The following is a 22,774-nucleotide window of genomic DNA, read 5'->3' as shown; positions in this document are numbered from 1 at the left end:
AATATGCGGTCACGGCTTAGGGCTAGCCATAAAGGCAGCAGGGTTGCCTGGGCCCAAGAGTATATCGTGGGATGGTCTTACTTTTGTAAAATATTTCCCACAACATGTATCTGTAGCATGATAAATTCAAACCTGCTCTAAGTGCATCCCAAGGATCCCTAAAGCCATACAAGACAGAAACCATCCTGTCCTGGAATGGCAATTACTCCTTTGATGTAATTTTCCAGGGAACTCTCTCCAAAGTGGCAAATTCCAAGGCCAGATTTCTGTGTTCTGAGGATTGAGTCAGAGGTAAGAACTCATTAACGACTCTCAAGAATTTTAGGAGAGCAAGTGATAATTTGAAGGTGTAGTGATTAAAACTGTCAGTAAATATTAGAACTAGACAAAGAAGGAATCAACCAACAGCTACGGTAATGTTTGAAATCAGTTTGAACTAATGAGGCATAGACTTTGAAACACATTTTCTCCTGAAAGCCTTGCAGGTATGGATTTTCCATCCAAGACCCAGCTCCTGATTCTTTTTTCCTCTCAGTAGAAATGGTCAGATACACACCACAAAGCTGTGGCTTTTTACTAACTACAAGTTTTAAGTAAATTGCAGTTCTGAGCATGAGTTTGAAGAGAACTTTAAAGAAGTAACTGAAAATGAACTAGCACTTAAGTAAGAAAGTCATAACTACAAATACAGATATTCATAGGTGTAAGACACCAGGTTGTGTTTTGGTCATTGCAGCTGAGACAAATTGGCATTTTCTATAACCAAGAGTTTACCTTGTTCTTTTTCTCCTCCGTGGAGCATCTATTTCTTCTTACTGTTATATCTTCTTGCCTTCATCCCTGCCACCTGACTACCATAAAACAGAAGATAAAATAGTAGCTGAGTGGATTCTATAATGAAGAAGCAGAATGTGCGAGTGCACGTTTAATCCACAAGCCAAAGAAGAGGCTCGCTAGGACCTCTGCAGGGATAACACGGAAAACAAACATCTACAGAGGAGAATCTATATCACGATTGTGCCACTCTCAAAATATAGAGTTCTAGCCCAATTTCTGTGATAATAAACTAGCTACTTAATGCAAAGCACTTTATGGTCCTTCTCTTTCTGTTACTTGAAGGTCCACTTACCAGTTTATACTTTAATTATATCTCTGTAGACTATACAAAATTTATCTAATACAACTTACAGACTGAAAGTATCTATAGACAGGCTGTTCAGGGGTCATAAGATAACACCTGTTTCTAGTTTACTATTTGATATGAAATTTTATTATGACATTTTTAGGAAAAATATTAAGACAGTATTCTTCCAAAAAGTTTGAGATAGCAGAATAACTCTGTAATTACTTTTCTGAGACAGAGTCTAATCCTGTTAGCTAGGAAGGCCTTGAAATTATGGTGATCTCTCTGCTTCATACTTCTGAGTGTGTGTGGGGGGGGGCAGCATATAACATCACACTGAGATAGCCCAGAAAAAAATCTTTATGAGATGAATTATGTAATATTTTAAAGCCCAGTTATAAGTTCTGTCATGAACAAAATGCTTGGGAATTGCTGAAGATTGTTCTAAAATAAAAGGTTACTAGGCATTTAATGAACTGCATTGTTCAACTTTCTTAATATATAAGCAGGTTGTCATTGTCTACATTTAAATCCCCCTCCCATATATGATTAAATCCCCCTATACATGATAGCAGGTATATCTTCCCTTTTACTCTTTGATTAGAAATATAGCCAACTACTACATTTGTCAGACCTGCAGATATCTTGCACAGTAGCAAATAGAATGTAGTGAATGTGGGACTCTTTGTACTAAGAAGAGGATGAAGCAGGCTTTTGAATGCTTCCTACTCTGGGTAGAAGACGCACGGGTAAAATGACTATATAGCTCTTTCTTTACATGTCTATATTGTGTTGACCTGACTAGCAGATATTTGCACACCAAATATTCCTTATTCCCATGAGTTCTAGCAAAGAGTCTTCCTGGAATGACCCTGAACGTTGATTGTAATGTTGAATAATTTTATATTCTTGAAAACCCAGGATTCCCACACACGGTGCTCTCAATAGTTAAGTATTTCCTTAAATTTAAAAATAAGCTATTAAAAACCCACAGTTCAGTAAGGACTCCATGTGGTTTCATTAAAGCTTAGATTTTGACAGGTTCTCAGAAGGCCAGTATTTCATAATTAATGGATACTCGGCCCAAGGTCAACCTTCTCGGTGCCTGGATGAGTGCAAACTTGGTAGGGAAGAAATCTGCTTTGGACTATTTATCTTTCTAGAAGGAAAGTAAATTATGGGACCATGTCCAAGAAATTGGATCTGTGTGTTAATATTTTAAAGTCATTTTAGAGTAAAAAAAATTCATAGAATCCGTTTTGTTTTATTCTATATTTAAAATTACAGAAATTTAAAAAGCCTCATCTCCATGCCTGCCTAACAGCCTTGCGTGAGTTTCTGAGGTTGGACTTTCAATCACTGGAAGACTCAGACAGCAGACTCTTCATTAATGTCTCTGGCATTCATTTCCAACCTGATCTACGGAGCCTTACAGACAGGTGTCTTCTACCAACCTGGGTTGAGTCATTTGCTAATGAGATCCTGCTGACAGAGGCAGCCAAAAGGAACTACAATTTGAAGTCAGGCAGATGTAGATTTGTATTCTGCCTCTCCTTCGTAGAGACTGGTTGACCATAAGTATGTCACATAATCACCCAGGGTTCCATTTTCTTCATTTCAAAATGGGAGAGCAGTGGCTGCCTTTCTGTTTGGAGGTGAAAATGTATCAGATGCTAAGATCCATTGAAAAGCTTAGTACCTGATAGGTAACCCTCTGTCAGTAAAGACTATAAGTGAGGCATTATTAGAAGTAAACTCAATGCACACACTGGTTCTACTATCACCAACATAAAATGTCTAAACACTAAAGCTCAGTTCTGAAAACATTGACAAATTACAGAAAATTTAAAAGCCTCATCTCCATGCCTGCCTAACAGCCTTGTGTGAGTTTCTGAGGTTGGACTTTCAATCACTGGAAGACTCAGACAGCAGACTCTTCGTATTAATGACTCTGGCATTCATTTCCAACCTGATCTACGGAGCCTTACAGACAGGTGTAAGCACCTGCTTATATTTTTGACCTGCACAGAATTTCAGATTTCCCTATGCAGCTTAGTCCCCTTCAAGTATGACTCGCAGAATGAGTTCTAATCTGACAGTGAACATGTAAACTATGGCGGCACAGGAGTCATTCATGTCACCACTAACCAGGAACTGGAGGCTGAGACAAAAAGTGGCCATGGTTGTTTTGATTTGCATTTCCCTGATGACTAACAATATGGAACATTTCTTTAGGTGCTTCTTGGTCATTCAATATTCCTCAGTTGAGGATAATTTGTTTAGCTCTGTACCCTATTTTTAATTATAAATGTTTTATAGATATTTTCTTTATTTACATTTCAAATGTTATCGCCTTTCCTTGATTCCCCCCGAAAACCCCACTATCTAATCACCTGTCCCTCTGCTCACTAAACCACCCACTCCTGCTTCCCTGTCCTGGCATTCATTCCCCTACACTGGGGCTTTGAGACTTCACATGACCAAGGGCCTCTCTTTTCAATGATGTCCCACAAGGCCATTCTCTGCTACATGTGCAGCTAGAGCCAGGGGTCCTTCCATGTATTTATGGTTGGTGCTTTAGTCCCTGGGAGCTCTGGGGGTACTGGTTGGTTCATATTGTTGTTCCTGCTATGGGGCTGCAAAACCCGTTCAGCTTCTTGGGTCCTTTCTATAGCTCCTCCATTGTGGAACCTGTGCTCAGTCCAAAGGATGGCTGTGAGCATCCACTTCTGTATTTGTCAGGCAATGGCAGAGAATCTCAGGAGATACAGCTATATCAGACTCTAGTCATCAAACACCTGTTGATTCCACCCTGTGGTTCTACCTCATACCCATCAGAATGGCTAAGATCAAAAACTCAGATGACAGGAGATGCTGACGAGGATGTGGAGAAAAAGGAACACTTCTCCATTGCTGATGGGATTTCAAGCTGGTACAAACTCTGGAAATCAGTTTGTCAGTTCCTGAGAAAGTTGGACATAGTACCTACCACCTGAGGACCCAGCTATACCACTCCTGGGCATATACCCAGAAGATGCTCCAACATGTAATAAGGATACAGGCTCCACTATGTTCATAGCAGCCTTATTTATAATAGCCAGAAGCTGAAAAGAACCCAGATATCTCCCTCAACAGAGGAATGGATACAGAAAATGTGGTACAATTATACAATGGAGTACTACTTGGCTATTAAAAACAATGAATTCATGAAATTCTTAGGCAAATGGATGCATCTGGAGCATATCATCCTGAGTTAGGTAACCCAATCATAAAAGAACACACATGACATGCACTCACTGATAAGTGGATATTAGCCTAGAAATTCAGAATACCCAAGATACAATTCACAGACCACATGAATATCAAGAAGAAGGAAGGTCAAATTGTGGATGCTTTGGTCCTTCTTTGAATGGGGAACAAAATACTCACTAGAGGAAATACAGAGACAAAGTATGGAGCAAAGCCTGAAGGAAAGGTTATCAGGAGACTGACTCACCTGGGGATTCATCCCATGTACAGTCACCAAACCCAGACACTATTGTGGATGCCAAGAAGTGTTAGCTGTCAGGAGTCTGATATAGCCATCTTCTGAGAGGCTCTGCCAGAGCCTGACAAATGCAGAGGCAGATGCACACAGCCAACCATTGCACTGAGCACAGGGTCCCCAATGAAGGAGATAGAAAAAGTGCACAAGGAGCTGAAGGGGTTTGCAGCTCCATAGGAGGAACAACAATATCAACTAACTAGACAACCCCCCAGAGCTTCCAAGTACTAAACCACCAACCAAATTGTACACATGGAGCAACCCATGGCTTCAAATGCATATGCAGCAGAAGATAGCCTTGTTGAGCATCAGTAGGAGGAGAGGCTCTTGGTCCTATGAAGCCTTGATGCCCCAGTGTAGGGGAATGCTAGGGTGGTAAGGTGGGAGTGGGGGGTAGGGAAGCACCCTCATAGAAGCTGGGGGAGGGGGATAGGAGAAAGGTTTCTGGAATTGAAACTGGGAATGGGGATAACATTTGAAATGTAAATAAATAAAATATCCAATAAAATAGTGGCCAAGGACAATGTCACCCCTAATGTTCATACAATAAATGTATAAATGAATGAGCTCATTAGAGACCCCAAGCAAAGCTTGGACAAGGCAGAGTCATCTCATTCCTGACACTGACCTGATCTATGACCCTCAGCCATTTCTAGATTCCTCCATTTCTCAATGGCCTCCATGTTAAAATCTAAGACTTTGACAAGAAATGACCATGATCCACATATTTCTGAGGATAATGCACATAAGAAGCCTGTTTGTTGGAACAAAAATGGAATTAGGAACCAAGCTCTCTCAACCCTCCAGATCAAGATCCAGTTTCCCCTCTAATAGACTTTTGAAAGTTTCTCAAATGTGTATCAGCTAAAGACTAATTTTACATTAGAAAAGTTCTCATTAACACTAAATATAATTTAAGGAATTTATGCAACACTGTCCAAAGGGGAAAATATCTGAAGTCAGTCTCTGTTGAAAAAGACCTGAAGAGTCATCAGACTTGACCTTTAAAGAGAGCAGAACACAGCACTCTAAAGTAACCTTCTTGGGTTTATCAAGTAATGACAGAGAAAATGGAGAAGAAATGAACAAGAACAACTCTGTTCTCTACTTGTTTGCCTATAAGGAAGACAGACATTTATAATTATTTCATTTCTACATTCTCTACAAGTGTGAGCAACAGTTAGCACCCACTCTTATTAGCAAAGGGAAGATTAATATGTGGTAGGAACATTTGTATCATTATGACAAAATACCCACGCAAGCAAGAAAGAAACCAAAAAAATCAAAACCAACAAAACAAAGCAAAAACAGAACAAGACTAACATACAAGCATAAAGGAAGTAAGGTTGGTTTATGGTTTACTGTTCATTTGGGCTCTTGATTTCTAAGTGTTAAGTATATGACTTTCAAAGAGCTACATGATTAGACAGGACTTTATGGTGGCCAAACTGTGTGGAAAATGACTGTTTAAGTCAGCATCAACCAGGACAAAGAAAACAAGACAGAAAGTGATGCTTCCATCACCTTCATTTATCCTTACCTCATAAGTTTACAAAGCCTCCCCAAACAGTATCACCTTCTACAGATCAGCCTTGCAATCATGAACTCATGTAGAACATGTGCGTACAGTCATAGCACAAGAGAACCTCCAAAATGAACCTTGCCTAGACAGAGAAGAAATAGATTCATCCAAGAATGTGGCAACAAATAGAAGGACACTGAGGAAACCTTGTAAGTGGCACTTTAGCTGGGTTTAAACTTCTGTAGACAGGACTGAGGGCAACGTGAAAACAGAGCAAAGAAAGGAAACTGGAAGCTGTTTCATTATACGGAATAGAGGTTTTGGAGGCATGCTAGAAAGTGGGTCAGAAAATTGAGTTATTTTCGGCCAAGCATGATGACTTAAATTTAATGCCTAGGTCCTACATTGTAGAAGTTGTTCTTGGACCTACCTGTGTATTCTGTGGCATACACACTCATGCACACACACACACACACACACACACACACACAGACAGACAGACAGACACACACACACACACACACACACACAAAACAGCACAAACAAGTGATACCATCAGAATGAGGAGGAGCTTAAATGTCTTATGAAAGTGCTGGAGTTTGTTCTCCAGGCAAAGTCAAGAAGGAAAGGATGTAGACAGGAGAATATGTTTCTGAATGGACTTCCTGATCAGGAGCTGTTCATGGTGCTGACTGACTGCCCTCTGAGAGGTCGCACATAACAAGCACCTCTTTCTCATTTAGGCCGTGGAAGTGCTGCTGCAGCATGGAGCCAATGTGAACGTTCAAGATGCAGTCTTCTTCACCCCACTGCACATCGCAGCCTATTACGGGCACGAGCAGGTAGGTATGAAGTGGGAGCTTCAATATCGTGTAATATGCTCATCAGCTCCGTCCATGGGAGCTTGTAGATCCTATAAACACTGCATGATTATGTCATTTATTGTTACTGTCTTAGTGCAGAAAGAAGACATTAGTGTGTGCATTGGTGGTTTGCAGCAATGGGAATCAGCCAGTCTGAATTTGGGGGAAAAATCTTTCCCAGGTTTATGGCTATCTGTAGCTTATATAGTATCTCTAATCTCCATTTCTTAATGGAAAAATATTTATGATTTGGACTTTCCAGGGATGCTTTTACAAAGAAATAGAGTTGCTTGGGAGATGTGTAGCCAGAGACACTCTAGGTGCTAATGGAGTAGGCACAAGACATGTTACAAAGACCCTTCCAGCAGCTCCCTGAAACAGGTGTCTTTAAGAAACCTTATTTCGAGTCTGTGCAGGCGAGAGTGTGAACTACAGAAGCTAACAGCTTCTTGGACAGGCAGGAGCCACAAAGCTTCTGAGGCAGACCCTGTTTTTGGGCTCCAGACATCCGGGCACCTTCCCTGCCAGAGAAGAGGTGTCCACCCCACCCGGGAGGGCTTTGCCTGAGCATCTGTGGGAGCCATCTTGGTTCCCGGATCCCGCAGAGACTAGTCTGCACAGGTGAGAGTGTGGACTACAGAAGCTAACAGCTTCTGAGACAGGCGGGAGCCACAGAGCTTCTGAGGCAGCCCCTGTTTCCGGTTCCACACATCCAGGCACTTTCACTGCCAGAGGAGAGGTGTCCAACAAACCTGGGAGAGCATTGCCAGAGCATCTGCAGGAGTCATCTTGGTTCCTGGATCCTGTGGAGACTAGTCTGCACAGGTGAGAGTGTGGACTACATACAGAACCTAACAGCTTCTGGGACAGGCCAGAGCCAGAGAACTTCTGTGGCAGACCCCGTTTCGGGCTCCAGACATACGGGCACCTTCCCTGGAAGAGGAGAGGTGTCCGCCCTGCCCGGGAGGGCTTTGCCAGAGCACCTGAGGGATCCATCTTGGTTCCTGGATCCCGCCAAGACTAGTCTGCACAGGTGAGAGTGTGGACACCAGAAGCTAACAGCTTCTGCGATAGGCCCTGTTTCAGACCTTTATCTTCTGCCAGGAGGCAAGTATGAACGCCAGATATCTGTGCACCTTCTCTGCAAGATGAGAGCTTGCCTGCAGAGAGTGCTCTAACCACTGAAACTCAGGGGAGAGCTAGTCTCCCAGGTCTGCTGGTAGAGGCTAACAGAATCATGAAAGGAATAAGCTATAACCAGAGACAACTATAACAACAGACTCCAGAGATTACCAGATGGCGAAAGGCAGACATAAGAATCTTACTAACAGAAACCAAGATCACTCACCATTATCAGAAACCAGCACTCCCACCTCAGCCAGTACTGGGCACCACAACACACCCGAAAAGCTAGACCCAGATTTAAAGGCATATCTCATGATGATGGTAGAGGACATCAAGAAGGACTTTAATGACTCACTTAAAGAAATACAAGAGAACACTGTTAAAGAGTTACAAGTCCTTAAAGAAAAACAGGAAAACACAACCAAAGAGGTGGAAGTCCTTAAAGAAAAACAGTAAAACACATCCGAACAGGTGATGGAAATGAAAAAAACCATACTAGACCTAAAAAGGGAAGTAGACATAATAAAGAAAACCCAAAGTGAGGCAACGCTGGAGATAGAAACCCTAGGAAAGAAATCTGGGACCATAGATGTGAGCATCAGCAACAGAATACAAGAGATGGAAGAAAGAATCCTAGGTAAAGAAGATTCCATAGAGAACAGTGGCACAAAAATCAAAGAAAATGGAAAATGCAAAAAGATACTAACTCAAAACATACAGGAAATCCAGGACACAATGAGAAGACCAAACCTAGGGATAATAGGAGTAGAGGAGAATGAAGATTTTCAACTTGAAAGGCCAGCAAATATTTTACACAAAATTATAGAAGAAAACTTCCCAAACCTAAAGAAAGAGATGCCCATGAACATACAAGAAGCCTACCGAACTCCAAATAGACTGGACCAGAAAAGAAAATCCTCCCCTCACATAATAATCAGAACAACAAATGCACTAAATAAAGATAGAATATTAAAAGCAGTAAGGGAAAAAGGTCAAGTAACATATAAAGGCAGGCCTATCAGAATTACACCAGATTTTTCACCAGAGACTATGAAAGCCAGAAGATCCTGAACAGATGTAATTCAGACACTAAGAGAACACAAATGCCAGACACTAACAGAATACAAATGCCAGCCCAAGGTATTATACCCAGCCAAACTTTCAATTACCTTAGATGGAGAAACCAGAGTATTCCAGGACAAAACCAAATTCACACATTATCTTTCCACGAATCCAGCCCTTCAAAGGATAATAACAGAAGAAAAAAAAAACCAATACAAGGACTGAAACCACATCCTAGAAAAAGCAAGAAAGTAACCCTTCAACAACCTAAAAGAAGACAGCCACAAGAACAGAATGCCAGCTTTAACAACAAAAATAATAGGAAGCAACAATTACTTTTCCTTAATATCTCTTAATACCAATGGACTCAACTCCCCAATAAAAAGAGAGACAAAAGACAGACTGGCTACACAAACAGGACCAAAATTCTGCTGCTTACAGGAAAACCATCTCAGGGAAAAAGACAGACACTACCTCAGAATGAAAGGCTGGAAAACAATTTTCCAAGCCAATGGTCTGAAGAAACAAGCTGGAGTAGCCATTCTAATATTTAATAAAATCAACTTCCAACCCAAAGTCATCAAAAAGACAAGGAGGGGCATTTCATATTCATCAAAGGTAAAATCTTTCAAAAGGAACTCTCAATTCTGAATATCTATGCTCCAAATACAAGGGTAGCCACATTGATGAAAGAAACTTTAGTAAAGCTCAAAGCACACATTGCACCTCACACAATAATAGTGGGAGACTTGAACACAACACTTTCATCAATGGACAGATCATGAAAACAGAAACTAAACAGGGACACAGTGAAACTAACAGAAGTTATGAAACAAATGGATTTAACAGATATCTGCAGAATATTTTACCTAAAACAAATGATATACCTTCTTCTCAGTACCTCATGGTACCTTCTCCAAAACTAACCATATAATTGGTCACAAAACAGGCCTTAACAGATACAAAAATATTGAAATTATCCCATGCATCCTATCAGATCACCATGGACTAAGGCTGATCTTCAATATCAACATAAATAATACTAAGCCAACATTCACTTGGAAACTGAACAACACTCTTCTCAATGATACCTTGGTCAAGGAAGGAATAAAGAAAGAAATTAAGGACTTTTTGGAGTTTAATGAAAATGAAGCCACAATATACCCAAACTTATGGGACACAATGAAAGCATTTCTAAGAGCATTTGAGTTCCTCCAAAAAGAAATTAGATAGAGCACACACTAGCAGCTTGAAACACACCTAAAAGCTATAGAACAAAGGGAAGCAAATTCACCCAAGAGGAGCAGAAGGCAAGAAATAATCAAACTCGGGGGCAAAATCAACCAATTGGAAACAAGAACTATTCAAAGAATCAACCAAACGAGGAGCTGGTTCTTTGAGAAAATCAACAAGATATATAAACCCTTAGCCAGACTCACAAAAGGACACAGGGAAAGCATCCTAATTAACAAAATCAGAAATGAAAAGGCAGACATAACAACAGATCCTGAAGAAATCCAAAACACCATCAGATCCTTCTAGAAAAGGCTATACTCAACAAAACTGGAGAACCTGGATGAAATGGACAAATATCTAGACAGATACCAGGTACCAAAGTTAAATCAGGATCAGGTTAATGATCTAAACAGTCCTATATCCCCTAAAGAAATGGAAGCAAAAAACCAGGACCAGATGGGTTTATTGCAGAGTTCTATAAGACTTCAAAGAAGATCTAATCCCAGTTCTTCAAAACTATTCCACAAAATAGAAGCAGAAGGTACTCTACCCAACTCATTCTATGAAGGCACAATCACTCTGATACCTAAACCACAGAAAGACCTAACAAAGACAGAGAACTTCAGACCAATTTCCTTCATGAATATCGATGCAAAAATACTCAATTAAATTCTTGCTAACCGAATCCAAGAACACATCAAAACAATCATCCATCCTGACCAAGTAGGTTTCATTCCAGGAATGCAGGGATGGTTTAATATATGGAAATCCCTCAACGTAATCCATTATATAAACAAACTCAAAGACAAAAACCACATGACCATCTTGTTAGATGCTGAGAAAGCATTTGACAAAATCTAACACCCATTCATGATAAAAGTCTTTGAAAGATTAGGAACTGCAGGCCCATACCTAAACATGATAAAAGCAATCTACAGCAAACCAGTAGCCAACATCAAAGTAAATGGTGAGAAGCTAGAAGCAATCCCAGTAAAATCAGGGACTAGACAAGGCTGCCCATTTTCTCCCTACCTATTCAACATTGTACTTGAAGTCCTAGCCAAAGCAATTCAACAACAGAAAGAGATCAAGGGGATACAAATTGGAAAGGAAGAAGTCAAAATATCACTTTTTGCAGATGATATGATAGTATATATAAGTGACCCTAAAAATTCCACCAGAGAACTCCTAAACCTGATAAACAGGTTTAATGAAGTAGCTGGATATAAAATTAACTCAAACAAGTCAATGGCCTTTCTCTACACAAAGGATAAAGAGGCTGAGAAAGAAATTAAGGAAACAACATCCTTCTCAATAGTCACAAATAATATAAAATACCTTGGCGTGACTCTAACTAAGGAAGTGAAAGATCTGTGTGATAAGAACTTCAAACCTCTGAAGAAAGAAATCTAAGATCTTAGAAAATGGAAATATCTTCCATGCTCATGGATTGGCTGGATCAATATAGTAAAAGTGGCTATCTTGCCAAAAGCAATCTACAGATTCAATGCAATCCCCATCAAAAATCCAACTCAATTCTTCAACGAATTAGAAAGGACAATCTCCAAATTCATCGGGAATAACAAAAAAACCAGGATAGCAAAAACTCTTCTCAAGAATAAAAGAACCTCTGGTGGAATCACCATGCATGACCTAAAGCTGTACTACAGAGCAATTGTGACCAAAACTGCATGGTACTGGTATACTGACAGACAAGTAGACCAATGGAATATAATTGAAGACCCAGAAATGAACCCACACACCTATGGTCACTTGATCTTTGACAAGGGAGCTAAAACCATCCAGTGGAAAAAAAGACAGCATTTTCAACAAATGGTGCTGGCACAACTGGCAGTTATCATGTAGAAGAATGAGAATTGATCGATTTCTATCTCCTTTTACTAAGGTCAAATCTAAGTGGATTAAGGAACTCCACATAAAACCAGAGACAGTGAAACTTATAGAGGAGAAAGTGGAGAAAAGCCTCTAAGATATGAGCCACAAGGGAAAAATTCCTGAATAGAACAGCAATGGCTTGTGCTGTAAGATCGAGAATCGACAAATGGGACTTCGTAAAATTGCAAAGCTTCTGTATAGCAAAAGACACCGTCAATAAGACAAAAAGGTTGCCAACAGATTGAGAAAGGATCTTTACCTATCCTAAATCAGATAGGGGACTAATATCCAATATATATAAAGAACTCAAAAAGGTGGACTCCAGAAAATTACATAACCCCATTAAAAAATGGGGCTCAGAGCTAAACAAAAAATACTCACCTGAGGAATACTGAATGGCTGAGAAGCACCTGAAAAAATGTTCAGCATCCCTAATCATCAGGGAAATGCAAATCAAATCAACCCTGAGATTCCACCTCACACCAGTCAGAATGGCTAAGATAAAAAATTCAGGTGACAGCAGATGCTGGCAAGGATGTGGAGAAAGAGAAACACTCCTTTATTGTTGGTGGGATTGCAAGCTTGTACAACCACTCTGGAAATCAGTCTGGCAGTTCCTCAGAAAATTGTACATAGTACTCCTGGAGGATCCTGCAATACCTCTCCTGGGCATGTATCCAGAAGATGTTCCAACCGGTAAGAAGGACACATGCTCCACTATGTTCATATCAGCCTTATTTATAATAGCCAGAAGCTGGAAAGTACCCAGATGTCCCTCAACAGAGGAATGGATACAGAAAACGTGGTACATTTACACAATGAAATACTACTCAGCTATTAAAAAGAATGAATTTATGAAATTTCTAGGCAAATGGATGGACCTGGAGGGCATCATCCTGAGTGAGGTAACCCAATAACAAAAGAACTCACATGATATATATTCACTGATAAGTGGATATTAGCTGAGAAACTTAAAATACTCAAAATATAAGATACAATTTGTGAAACACATGAAACTCAAGAAGAACGAACACCTTAGTGTGGATACTTTGCCCCTTCTTAGAATTGGGAACAAAACACCCATGGAAGGAGTAACAGAGACAAATTTTGGAGCTGAGACAAAAGGATGGACCATCTAGAGACTGCCATACCCGGGCAACCATCCCATAATCAGCCTCCAAACGCTGACACCATTGCATACACTAGCAAGATTTTGCTGAAAGGACCCTGATATAGCTGTCTCTTGTGAGACTATGCCGGGGCCTAGCAAACACATAAGTGGATGCTCACAGTCAGCTATTGGATGGATCACGGGGCCCCCAATGGAGGAGCTAGAGAAAATACTCAAGGAGCTGAAGGGTCTGCAACCCTATAGGTGGAACAGCAATATGAACTAACCAGTACCCCCAGAGCTCATGTCTCCAGCTGCATATGTATCAGAAGATGGCCTAGTTGGCCATCATTGGGAGGAGAGGCCCTTGGTCTTGTGAAGATTATATGCCCCAATACAGGGGAATGCCAGGGCCATGAAGAGGGAGTGGGTGGGTTGGGGAACAGGCCGGGGGGAGTGAGGGTATACAGAACTTCAGGATAGCATTTGAAATGTAAATAAAGAAAATATCTAATAAAAAAATGAAAAAGAAAAAAAGAGGAACTTGAGGTTGTCATCGGGCTCAGAGATTTCAGCAGAGTCTCATGTTTGCTGTCATGCCTGATGCTTATCCAGGGTCTGTCTCTTTAGAGGGAAAGGAAATGAGAGCATGCTGTGGGAAACACACACACACATACACACACACACACACACATACAAATAAAAACAAAACAGGAGGAGGGGTCAAAGTCACCTGGAGAAGGGCTGAGAATGCCAGCATGTCACAGTACCTTTGCAAATGGGGACTTGCAACCATGGGGGAGCACCACTCCTCAGAAAATCTAATGTAGGTGTCATTTGTCCCCAGTTCCCAACACTCCATTCAAAGCCTAACAGGGCTGGTAACATGCCAGTCAGGGCAGAGAACAGAACTGGAGTGTGTACTGGGCTCATCAGCCTGCAGCCCTGTGCTTTCTCTGCCAGGCCACAAGCCTATTTCTCAGTGACCCTATGCAGAGAGCCATCAAACCCAAGCAATTTAACTAAGCAGTGAAGTCGGAATTCAAAGCAATGTGTTCCAACTTCAAAGTACATTGATTTTCCATCTCCTCATAGCAAAAGACAAACAATACCTGTGCTGATTTCAAACACTGCCCCTTAGCTATTTTGGAAAAAAAAAAAAAAAAAAAAAAAAAAAAAAAAAAAACAAACATTAAAAGAACCAAAAACCAAAAAACAAACAAATCAGAAACACAAAAGTAACTACATAACCATGTAAAACAGTACTTTTTGTGTGTGATCTTGATCCTCTGTTGGCTTTCCACAGCTGTCATGTCACAGTGCTCCCTGAGGGTCCCCCTGTAACTTCCTGTGGGCTGTGCTAATCTGGTCACCATATCTTTGTGTCCCTGTGAGCTGGCATTTGTATGCACACTCTTGTGTCTGTGAAGTACAACCCACAGATTATGAAACTTGGCAGTCCACTGATGTGCTACTCAGAGTGTACACAGGTTCCTGGAGAGCCAGGCACTGGTCACAGTACACGTGCAGGCTCCAAAAGTCTGGTAATGGGAAAACTCCATACTTCCTGGAGTTCGGCAGGAGCAGGAGGTGTGGTGTGCATGCTGTTTGCAAAGTCATCTACTTGGCTGATTGACCTCACAACCAACAGAGAGATAAAGAGCCTCTATACATGTTGGTGAAGAGCTAAATTTGTTTGCTTTCCATAAAAATATAGTCACAGCCATAAAAATTATGCTAAAATGTGGATGGCCCTTTGATGATAAGGGACTCGATTTCTGAGTGAAGGCAGTGAACCGGTAATTTATGGAAACTGTTGTCATTTGCTAAAATATGCTGACGAGGAGAGTGGCAAATTCAGCCCCGTGCGCCCTGTTTCTTGTCTTATCCACTTAATTTTAAGTGGAGGACAAGGTGCTTCTAGCAAGCACAGTATTTCCTAAATATGTAATAATAGCACTTAATAGACAATGGAGTTCCTAGAGAGTTTAAATCTGTTATAAACTCACAGGGGTAGCACGAATGGGCAGATCTGCTTAGGTGGCAAGGTTCCGAGGCCCAGGAACTTAAGTGTGGATCTGTCCACTAGCCAACAGAGGGGTAAAATGCACACATTTCTCATTCGTGCTGCCATTGCTATAGATGGATGTTAAGGGCTAAGTACTGTTCTGTGCACTTTACAAGTGCTCACTTACTAAATCCTCACAGCATCTCCAAGAGATAGAGCCATTACTGTTTCCACTTTAACATAAAGAAACTGAGGTCTGAAAACATTAGCTCACTGGATGAGTGACATGGCTAAGACAATGGAGCTGGGCCCAGAGTCCCTGCTCTGCTGGGTATACTCAAGAGGAAACCCGTTTCCCATCTGCTACTCAGAGAATACGTAGTTGAGAATTTATATTAAATATCTTTTGTATTATTCTGCTATACTTCAGCCTTTGTGTGTTGGCACAGTAAATATTTCGCCTCTGGTCCTTACCACAACCTATGAGTTAAGTCTGACCATGGTTTCTACTCTATGTCAGAGGCTCTTGGGGTAAAATTAATAAAATTGGTTGGGAGTATGTAGCTCATTAAAAACACACTTGTCTAGAAATTGTGAGGTTCAGGGCTCCAAACCCAGCTCTGAAAACATCAGAAAGAGGTTAGTTAACCATTCATCTCAAGAGCCCAGAGCCTAAGTAGGTCAGATTATGATTTTGTCCCTATCCTGTCTCCTAGGTCTTAACTCTCAGTCACTGTGTGACTCTTTCCTATTTACTTTTAAGTGTCAACTTGGCACACTCTGGGATCACCTGGGAAGGGAGTCTCAATAAGGGATGGTCTACAAAAAGTTGGCCTGTGGCCCTGTCTGTGGAAGATTGTCTTAGTTGTTAATTGAAATGTAAAATTGCCACTGTGGGTGGTACCATTCCCTAGGGAGGAGCCCCAGAATGAAATTGCTTAACTGTTGGACTTCATTTCAATGATGTAATCAATTCTTTTCTGCTTTTCATCAGCTGAGCTAGAATTTTCTGGGTTTTTTGTTTTTTTGGTTTTTGGGTTTTTTTGTTTGTTTGTTTGTTTTGTTTTTTGTTTTTTGTTTTTTTGGATGATAGTAACCCAAGAGATAGCTGAGGTGCATTAGGCAGTCAAGAGTTCTACACTGTATTTTGGGTTTGAGGGCAGGTTGAGACAGGGTTTAATCAAGGGCTTACCATGTTCTCACTCTGTAGTTGAAGATGACCTTAAACTCCTGATCTTTCAAACTCTACCTCCTGCTCCCTTAGTTGCTGATGTTGTAGGCATGCACCAGCAGAGAACACACTTGTTTTTTCCCCCATACTAAATTCAAATGGTGGGCTCCTATAGGTAACCAGTGTCCTTTTGAAGTTTGGAGCTGATGTCAATGTAAGCGGTGAAGTTGGAGACAGGCCTCTGCACCTGGCCTCTGCAAAAGGGTTCTTCAACATTGTGAAACTCCTGGTAGAAGGGAACAAAGCCGACGGTAAGGCTGCACCTGATTCCTCCGTGTCACGTTTGCAGTGTCTTTCCTTTCCTATGTAGGAGACAAGCCAAAGCTGGCTACCCCTGCAGATGTGTGCTAACGTGTCTCACAAATCACAATTCTAAATCAAATATATGTGTACTTATTAAACTCAAATGAGAATGTTTCTTTATACCCTTCAGTTCAGTTTCCCCTGCACAGATCACCCTGAGAAGAAATATTTCAGACAGAATGGTTCTATCTGTTGCTATTCACATAGCTTTTCCCTTAGTGGAAGTATCATTTACATATGGGAAACTCAGAAAATAGCCATTAACTCTAAAGTAACTCATCTTCTAGGTTCTCATGGCCCAGATCACTTCGTCTCTTCTCAAACTCAGCAAAGTGGTTTGTTCCGTTCTATGTTTTGTTTTTATTTTGTGTGTGCATGTGTGAGGTGCATGTATCTTGTGTGTGTTTAGGTCCTCACAGCCATGTGTAGACTCTAGGGATCCATCTGGTGTCTTGTTCTATTACACTGTCAGAGTCCCTTGATACCTAGTCGCTGAAATTAGAGGACAGCTAGCAGCTAGAACACACCAGCAGTCCTCCTATCTCTGCCTCCAATGTCAGGGTGATTACCAGTACTCTCAAGCAATACCCAGGTTTTTGGTCAAGCTTTGCCAAGAAGTTCTTTTACTCCAGTAACCACCTCCCAACTCCAAACTTTCCAGATTAATTTTTTCATTTACCTACATTACTGCGGCAAGCAGAGTCTTATCTTTTAAACTGCATTAGGCTCCAAATATCCCACCATTATTATTTCCAGCTTCTTCCTAGCTGTAATTCAATGTTTCTCCCATTTTGCTCCTTTGGTTGACAGATGCACTTATCTCTCTTGGATACATATGTAAATGTGAAATTTCTAGTCCGAAGCAGATACTCCCAGGCATTGCTTCTGTCTTCCAATTGCACCAAGGTACTCCACCCGCTCCCTACAGCCTTCCCAACAACTGAGAATCTACTATTATACTAAATTTTGATAGGCACAAAGGCTAAGGGTCATCAATTTAGTCTTTTTTATTTTAATTTTTAAATTTATTTAATTATCAAATAAATATTGGAAAATTGCTTGAAAGTAGCCTTAAAGAAGACAACATTCTCCTAGTCCTTTATTTTTGACACAGATTCACCGAGAGCTGCATCTGGTCATAAAATCCTCTCAGGCATATCCAGCCTCCTCCCACTGCCCCCCTAGAGAGCTAATTAAATGCCGATCAGTGATAGCTGCTGCCCTTTGCACCAAAAAGGATACACTGCTCCAAAAGGACAAGGTTCTCAGGACCACAGAGCTGCCAGCTCCTCCGGTCTAAATTTCAGATTGGTAATCACTTACTTAAGCTAATCAATGCTTTTATCCAGTGGTGATGAAGCCCAGTGACTCACACATCCCAGCAAGAGTGCTGGAACAGCTTGTAGTTCACGTCAGCCTCTTCGTTTTGTAGAAGTTGAAGGACTCCTTTTGCATTGTCTTCTATAGGCCATCATGCACAACTTGGGTGTCTAAGTGATAGTATTACCACAGACAGCATGCACGATCAGAACAAAAGAATGGTGTGGACCTCACTTAAGTCTTGGGCAGTCACTCATTCCTTCAGTTAGGCAAGGCTGAGGCACATCTGTAGGAAGCCCGGCTATATGTTCACATTTATGAAATTACTTTGTTCTTCCAGAGAACCAGAAGTGCATTTTCTCTTCCCTCTCTTTATCCACACCAGCCTCAGCTTTTTATTTTCCTGCACAATTCCAAAACCTAGTAGTGTCAAATGGGTGCCGCTTATAATCAGCACGTCTCCAGGATCAAAAGACTCTTCTGCAAAAGGCATCGAAATTCATGCAGCCCCGTCCCCTTTGTATACCTTGGCTTCACGGGATAATTTCTAGTGCTTTCTTTCCGACTCACACAAGTACTTCATTCTTCCTACTCAATCATTAAAAAAAAAAAAAAAAAACAGCACGACTCAAACACTTAAGTATTCTTATTTCTTTCCAGTACACTTGATATGAAGCCCACTTTGCACACCAGTGGGTTGCAGAAAACACAGCACACCCTGACCCCTGTGACAGATGGCACAAGACCCACCATCAGTGAACTTGCCTTTTTAAAATGCAGCTGACCCTCAAGATGATTCACTAGGACTCTAGACTTTTCTCATGGCAAATGAGCATAAGAGGAAGATTAAATGAATGGCCCCAGAAGATGGACAATTTGCAGCCTAGTATTTACACTGTGTTTCCATGGAAATGGAATGCCATTTGAGAATAAATTCAGGTTTACAAAATTGCCAAAATGTAATTCCGAAGGCAGGCTCTTCAGTTCAGTGCATTTAAGGAGTGTGTCTATTCAGACAGGTGTTTCAAGTCTCTACTCTGCTTCAGTGTGGCTCTTGGGGCATGAGAGAGAAAAAAATAAATCCTCATGTCAAGAGGTTGAAGATGCTCAGATGGTCCTTAAAACTTATCCTTTTGACAAAGTTGAAAAATGGAAACTTTTTAATTCGACATTCATTAGCATTTGCTAACTCATTGTTAAACACTGAAGTTCTTTAATATAAGGCCCCTATTAACATGCCACAGGCTACTGCAGAACTCTCTAAATATCTATCAAGATGGGGGCTGGGAAGAAGGTTCAGTAACTAAAAGCATGTACTGAACACTCAGAGGACATGAGCACAACTGCTGGCACCCACATTAGAGGGCTCCAAACACTTGCCATTCTTCTACCCTCCCATTGGTGAGCACCTGTAATTGTATATAAACATACACACATGCACAGAAACACATACAACCCATACACAAATCCACCAGAGGTACATACATGCACACCTAAGAGGAAAAATAATTCTAAAAGAGCCTATAAGATCATGGTCAGGATGGCTACTTTATTTTAAACATATGCCATTGAAAGAAATATGCAGATTTGTGACAGGACACTTATTTAGTAAGCATGTGTAATTTATTTTAGACAGTGGATAGTCTTTTCAGTCGTTGCTGACTTAATCTCGAAGTTTTGTTTTATGGTAATGTCAGTAATCAGAAATAAGGAAGAGGAAGTTCCATATCCAACCATCCAACAATCTTTCACAAACCACTAATTCTTTTTTAAAATGGAATAGACTTTGAAATGTTTTCCTGATAATGAAGTGCATGTATTCCTTTGAAACACTCTTTTATCTAAATATATTAGTTAGAGTTTTTACTTGCTTTGTTGGGGATTAAGCCTCAGGGCTTTGCCCACGCTAAATAAACTGCCTATTACTAAAAAATAACTCATCATTTTGGTGACAAGCATTCATGAAGTTACCTTGCTGACTTTGAACTCATTCTACAGCTCAGGCTGGTCTTGAAGTTATCATTTTCCTATGTTGGATCCATCTGGGATCAGAGAACATCCTGCACTGCCAGACCTGGCTTTAGTAAAACATAAAGCTGTTTCAAGCAGAATACCATTGATAAATATCATCATATCTCAGTGTTCCTGGATAATGTAATAATTTTTATATTTTAGTCTCTATAAATCAGTCCAAGACAAAGAAAAATATCTCACAATGACCATGGCAAAGCTGTGTGAACCCTGTGTCTGATGCCACCTCCCTTCAGTGTATAGTGGAAGGCAGAATGCCTGCAGCACAGGGAGGAGAGTTTATCAGGTCAGGATACCTTGAAGTTCACTTGTTTCTGATGAAGAGGAATAACACTGGGAGAGGTGAGGATAGACAGTTGGCTCTCCATAGTGGCCACAGGAGTGTGCCAGTATTCCTTGAAAGTTTCGGTGGAAACTTGGGAACCCTTGGAACAAACTCCTAATTCCATGGGCTCCAGCATGGACCCATGCCATTGACTCTACCAGGTTTCTCACAGAACATGAAAAATAAATTAAATAGACAAGCAGATCAAAATGAACCAGGACTGTCTTCTGGGGGAAGGGTGTTCTTCTGAGGCATTGCTCACAGGTTTTGCAGGAGAATTTTGGGGCTATAGCTGAAGATTATCTGTTTACTTAAGACCTTCCAGGGCAATTAATGAGAGGGGCTGTCAACAAATGCAGCAGCTAGCAGGCAAATTTGTCATCCTTAACTGCTACATGATGGTGTGTCACCAGTCTGAATATGCTACGTGTGCTTTTGAGTCACTATGGTCTTCCCTAACTTTCCCTAGAGATTGTTCATCATTTAACAATGTTCCCTCTGTTCCTTCTGCTTGTAAAAACACATCAAATAATAAGTGACTTTGGAAAGAAAAATCATAATAAAGCAAATGTGTCTAGAACAGCTGATCCAATTATTTTTCTTCCCCAGATATTGAATTAACGTCAGACCTAGAATTGAGCAGTTGGTGTTCAGTTATTATTAAGCCTTTCTTGCAACTAGACAATGTTCTTTGAAGATATATTTTTATGTATTTATAGTTTATTGGTTTTAACACAAACACTTTTAAGGGAAATTAGGAAATAGGTAGAATGAACTTCATTAAATGTGTGTGCATAAAAAGTATCACTCTAAATGCATTACAAACATAAGGTTCATGAATGTTTTCTGTTTGTTTCCAATAATGGCTCTGTTATAGCCATGACTGATAAAGTATGAGTATCTAAACACTGGTACAGTGATGGATAGTTAGTGACTATTTAAAAAGTGAGACTATAGTCAGATTTTTCCAGGCATCCAAAGCTAATTAATAATGATGAAAGGACTGTGTTAAAAGGCTGTTGTCCTGATTAGTGCCCACTGTAAACTAGATACAACCTAGACACACCTTGGTAGAAAGACCCTCAGTCAGAGAGTTGCTTTTATCAGGCTGGCCCCTAACCATGGCTTTGAGAGAACATCATAATTAATGATTGATAGGAGGACCCAGTCCACAACATGCAGCACCAGCCCCAAGACATTGGTCCTGGGCTGTCAGAGAGCTAGCTGAACGTGACCCATGATTGAGCCAGTAAGTTCCATCCTCCCATGGTTTCTGGTTCATTTCCTATTTGAGTTCCTGTCCTAAGTTCCCTCTGTGGTGGATTATGACTAGAAAAGATAAAAACAAACAAGCCCTTTGCTCCCCAGACCACCTTTTTTCCTGTTGTTTTCTGAAAGGAGAATAAACAGATGTGAGGTAGTTCCTGAGTCTGAACAGAGCAGAAGAGTCAGGCTTGGAGCTCTCCCAGCTAAGAACCATCTCCAGCCTCACAACCCTAAAGGTGTCCCATAGATCACTAAAGCCAGTCGTGCTGATTCAGTGGGATGATGCCAGCAATGCCAGACACATGAAGACATTGGGCTTCTACAAACCACCAGCCAGGACCCTGATCCTGTGGCTGGAATCAATACCAGGAGAAATTGGATAACCTTACTGTCACTAAAGATCATAATGCCAGGACTAGGTTCTGTGTTCCTATGTCATGAGCTCCAAAGTCAGGTGTATCTTATATTCTTCAAAACCCACTTTAACAAGTGTACTTAAATGTTTTAACCTCCCTTCTAGCACACAAGAGGTAGTGGAAAGTAAAGGCTAGTAGGGCAAAGGAGGATATGGACCTGATTAGAAATAGTTATTTGGGGTGAATCCAGTCTGCCTTGTCAGAATATCAGCAGTTCAGTTCACATGAATCATCAGTGTTAACTCAATCCACTTGCAAACACCACTCATGAATCAGCAATGGACGTTTGACCCAGAAGAAACTGGGAGGTTCTGCCAATCAGCTGGAGTCGACAGAAGCAGCAAGAAGCTGCCTGAAAACTACTAGAAATTCTTAGTTGCATTTCTCTCTGC

The 22,774-nt window shown here is 40.8% G+C and overlaps 1 protein-coding gene across 4 annotated transcripts in view; it reads left to right on the top strand.

The window, feature by feature from the left end:
- Positions 1-22,774, top strand: part of Tnni3k (TNNI3 interacting kinase) — a 269,117-nt gene that overhangs the window by 69,228 nt on the left and 177,115 nt on the right. For all 4 annotated transcript variants that reach the window (XR_375539.1, NM_177066.5, XM_011240155.1 and 1 more), the window contains exons 6-7: positions 6,933-7,031; positions 16,837-16,972. Coding sequence is in view for 3 of the 4 variants with exons in the window: in NM_177066.5 (NP_796040.3) it covers positions 6,933-7,031; positions 16,837-16,972 (235 nt within the window). In the remaining variant the exon portion in view is untranslated. The remainder of the gene's footprint in view (positions 1-6,932; positions 7,032-16,836; positions 16,973-22,774) is intronic.

The sequence above is a fragment of the Mus musculus genome, chromosome 3 (genome assembly GCF_000001635.26).
Source record: "Mus musculus strain C57BL/6J chromosome 3, GRCm38.p6 C57BL/6J".
NCBI lineage: Eukaryota > Metazoa > Chordata > Mammalia > Rodentia > Muridae > Mus > Mus musculus.
Note: the sequence above shows the minus strand (reverse complement) of the source record. Positions and strands in the feature narration are given on the sequence as shown.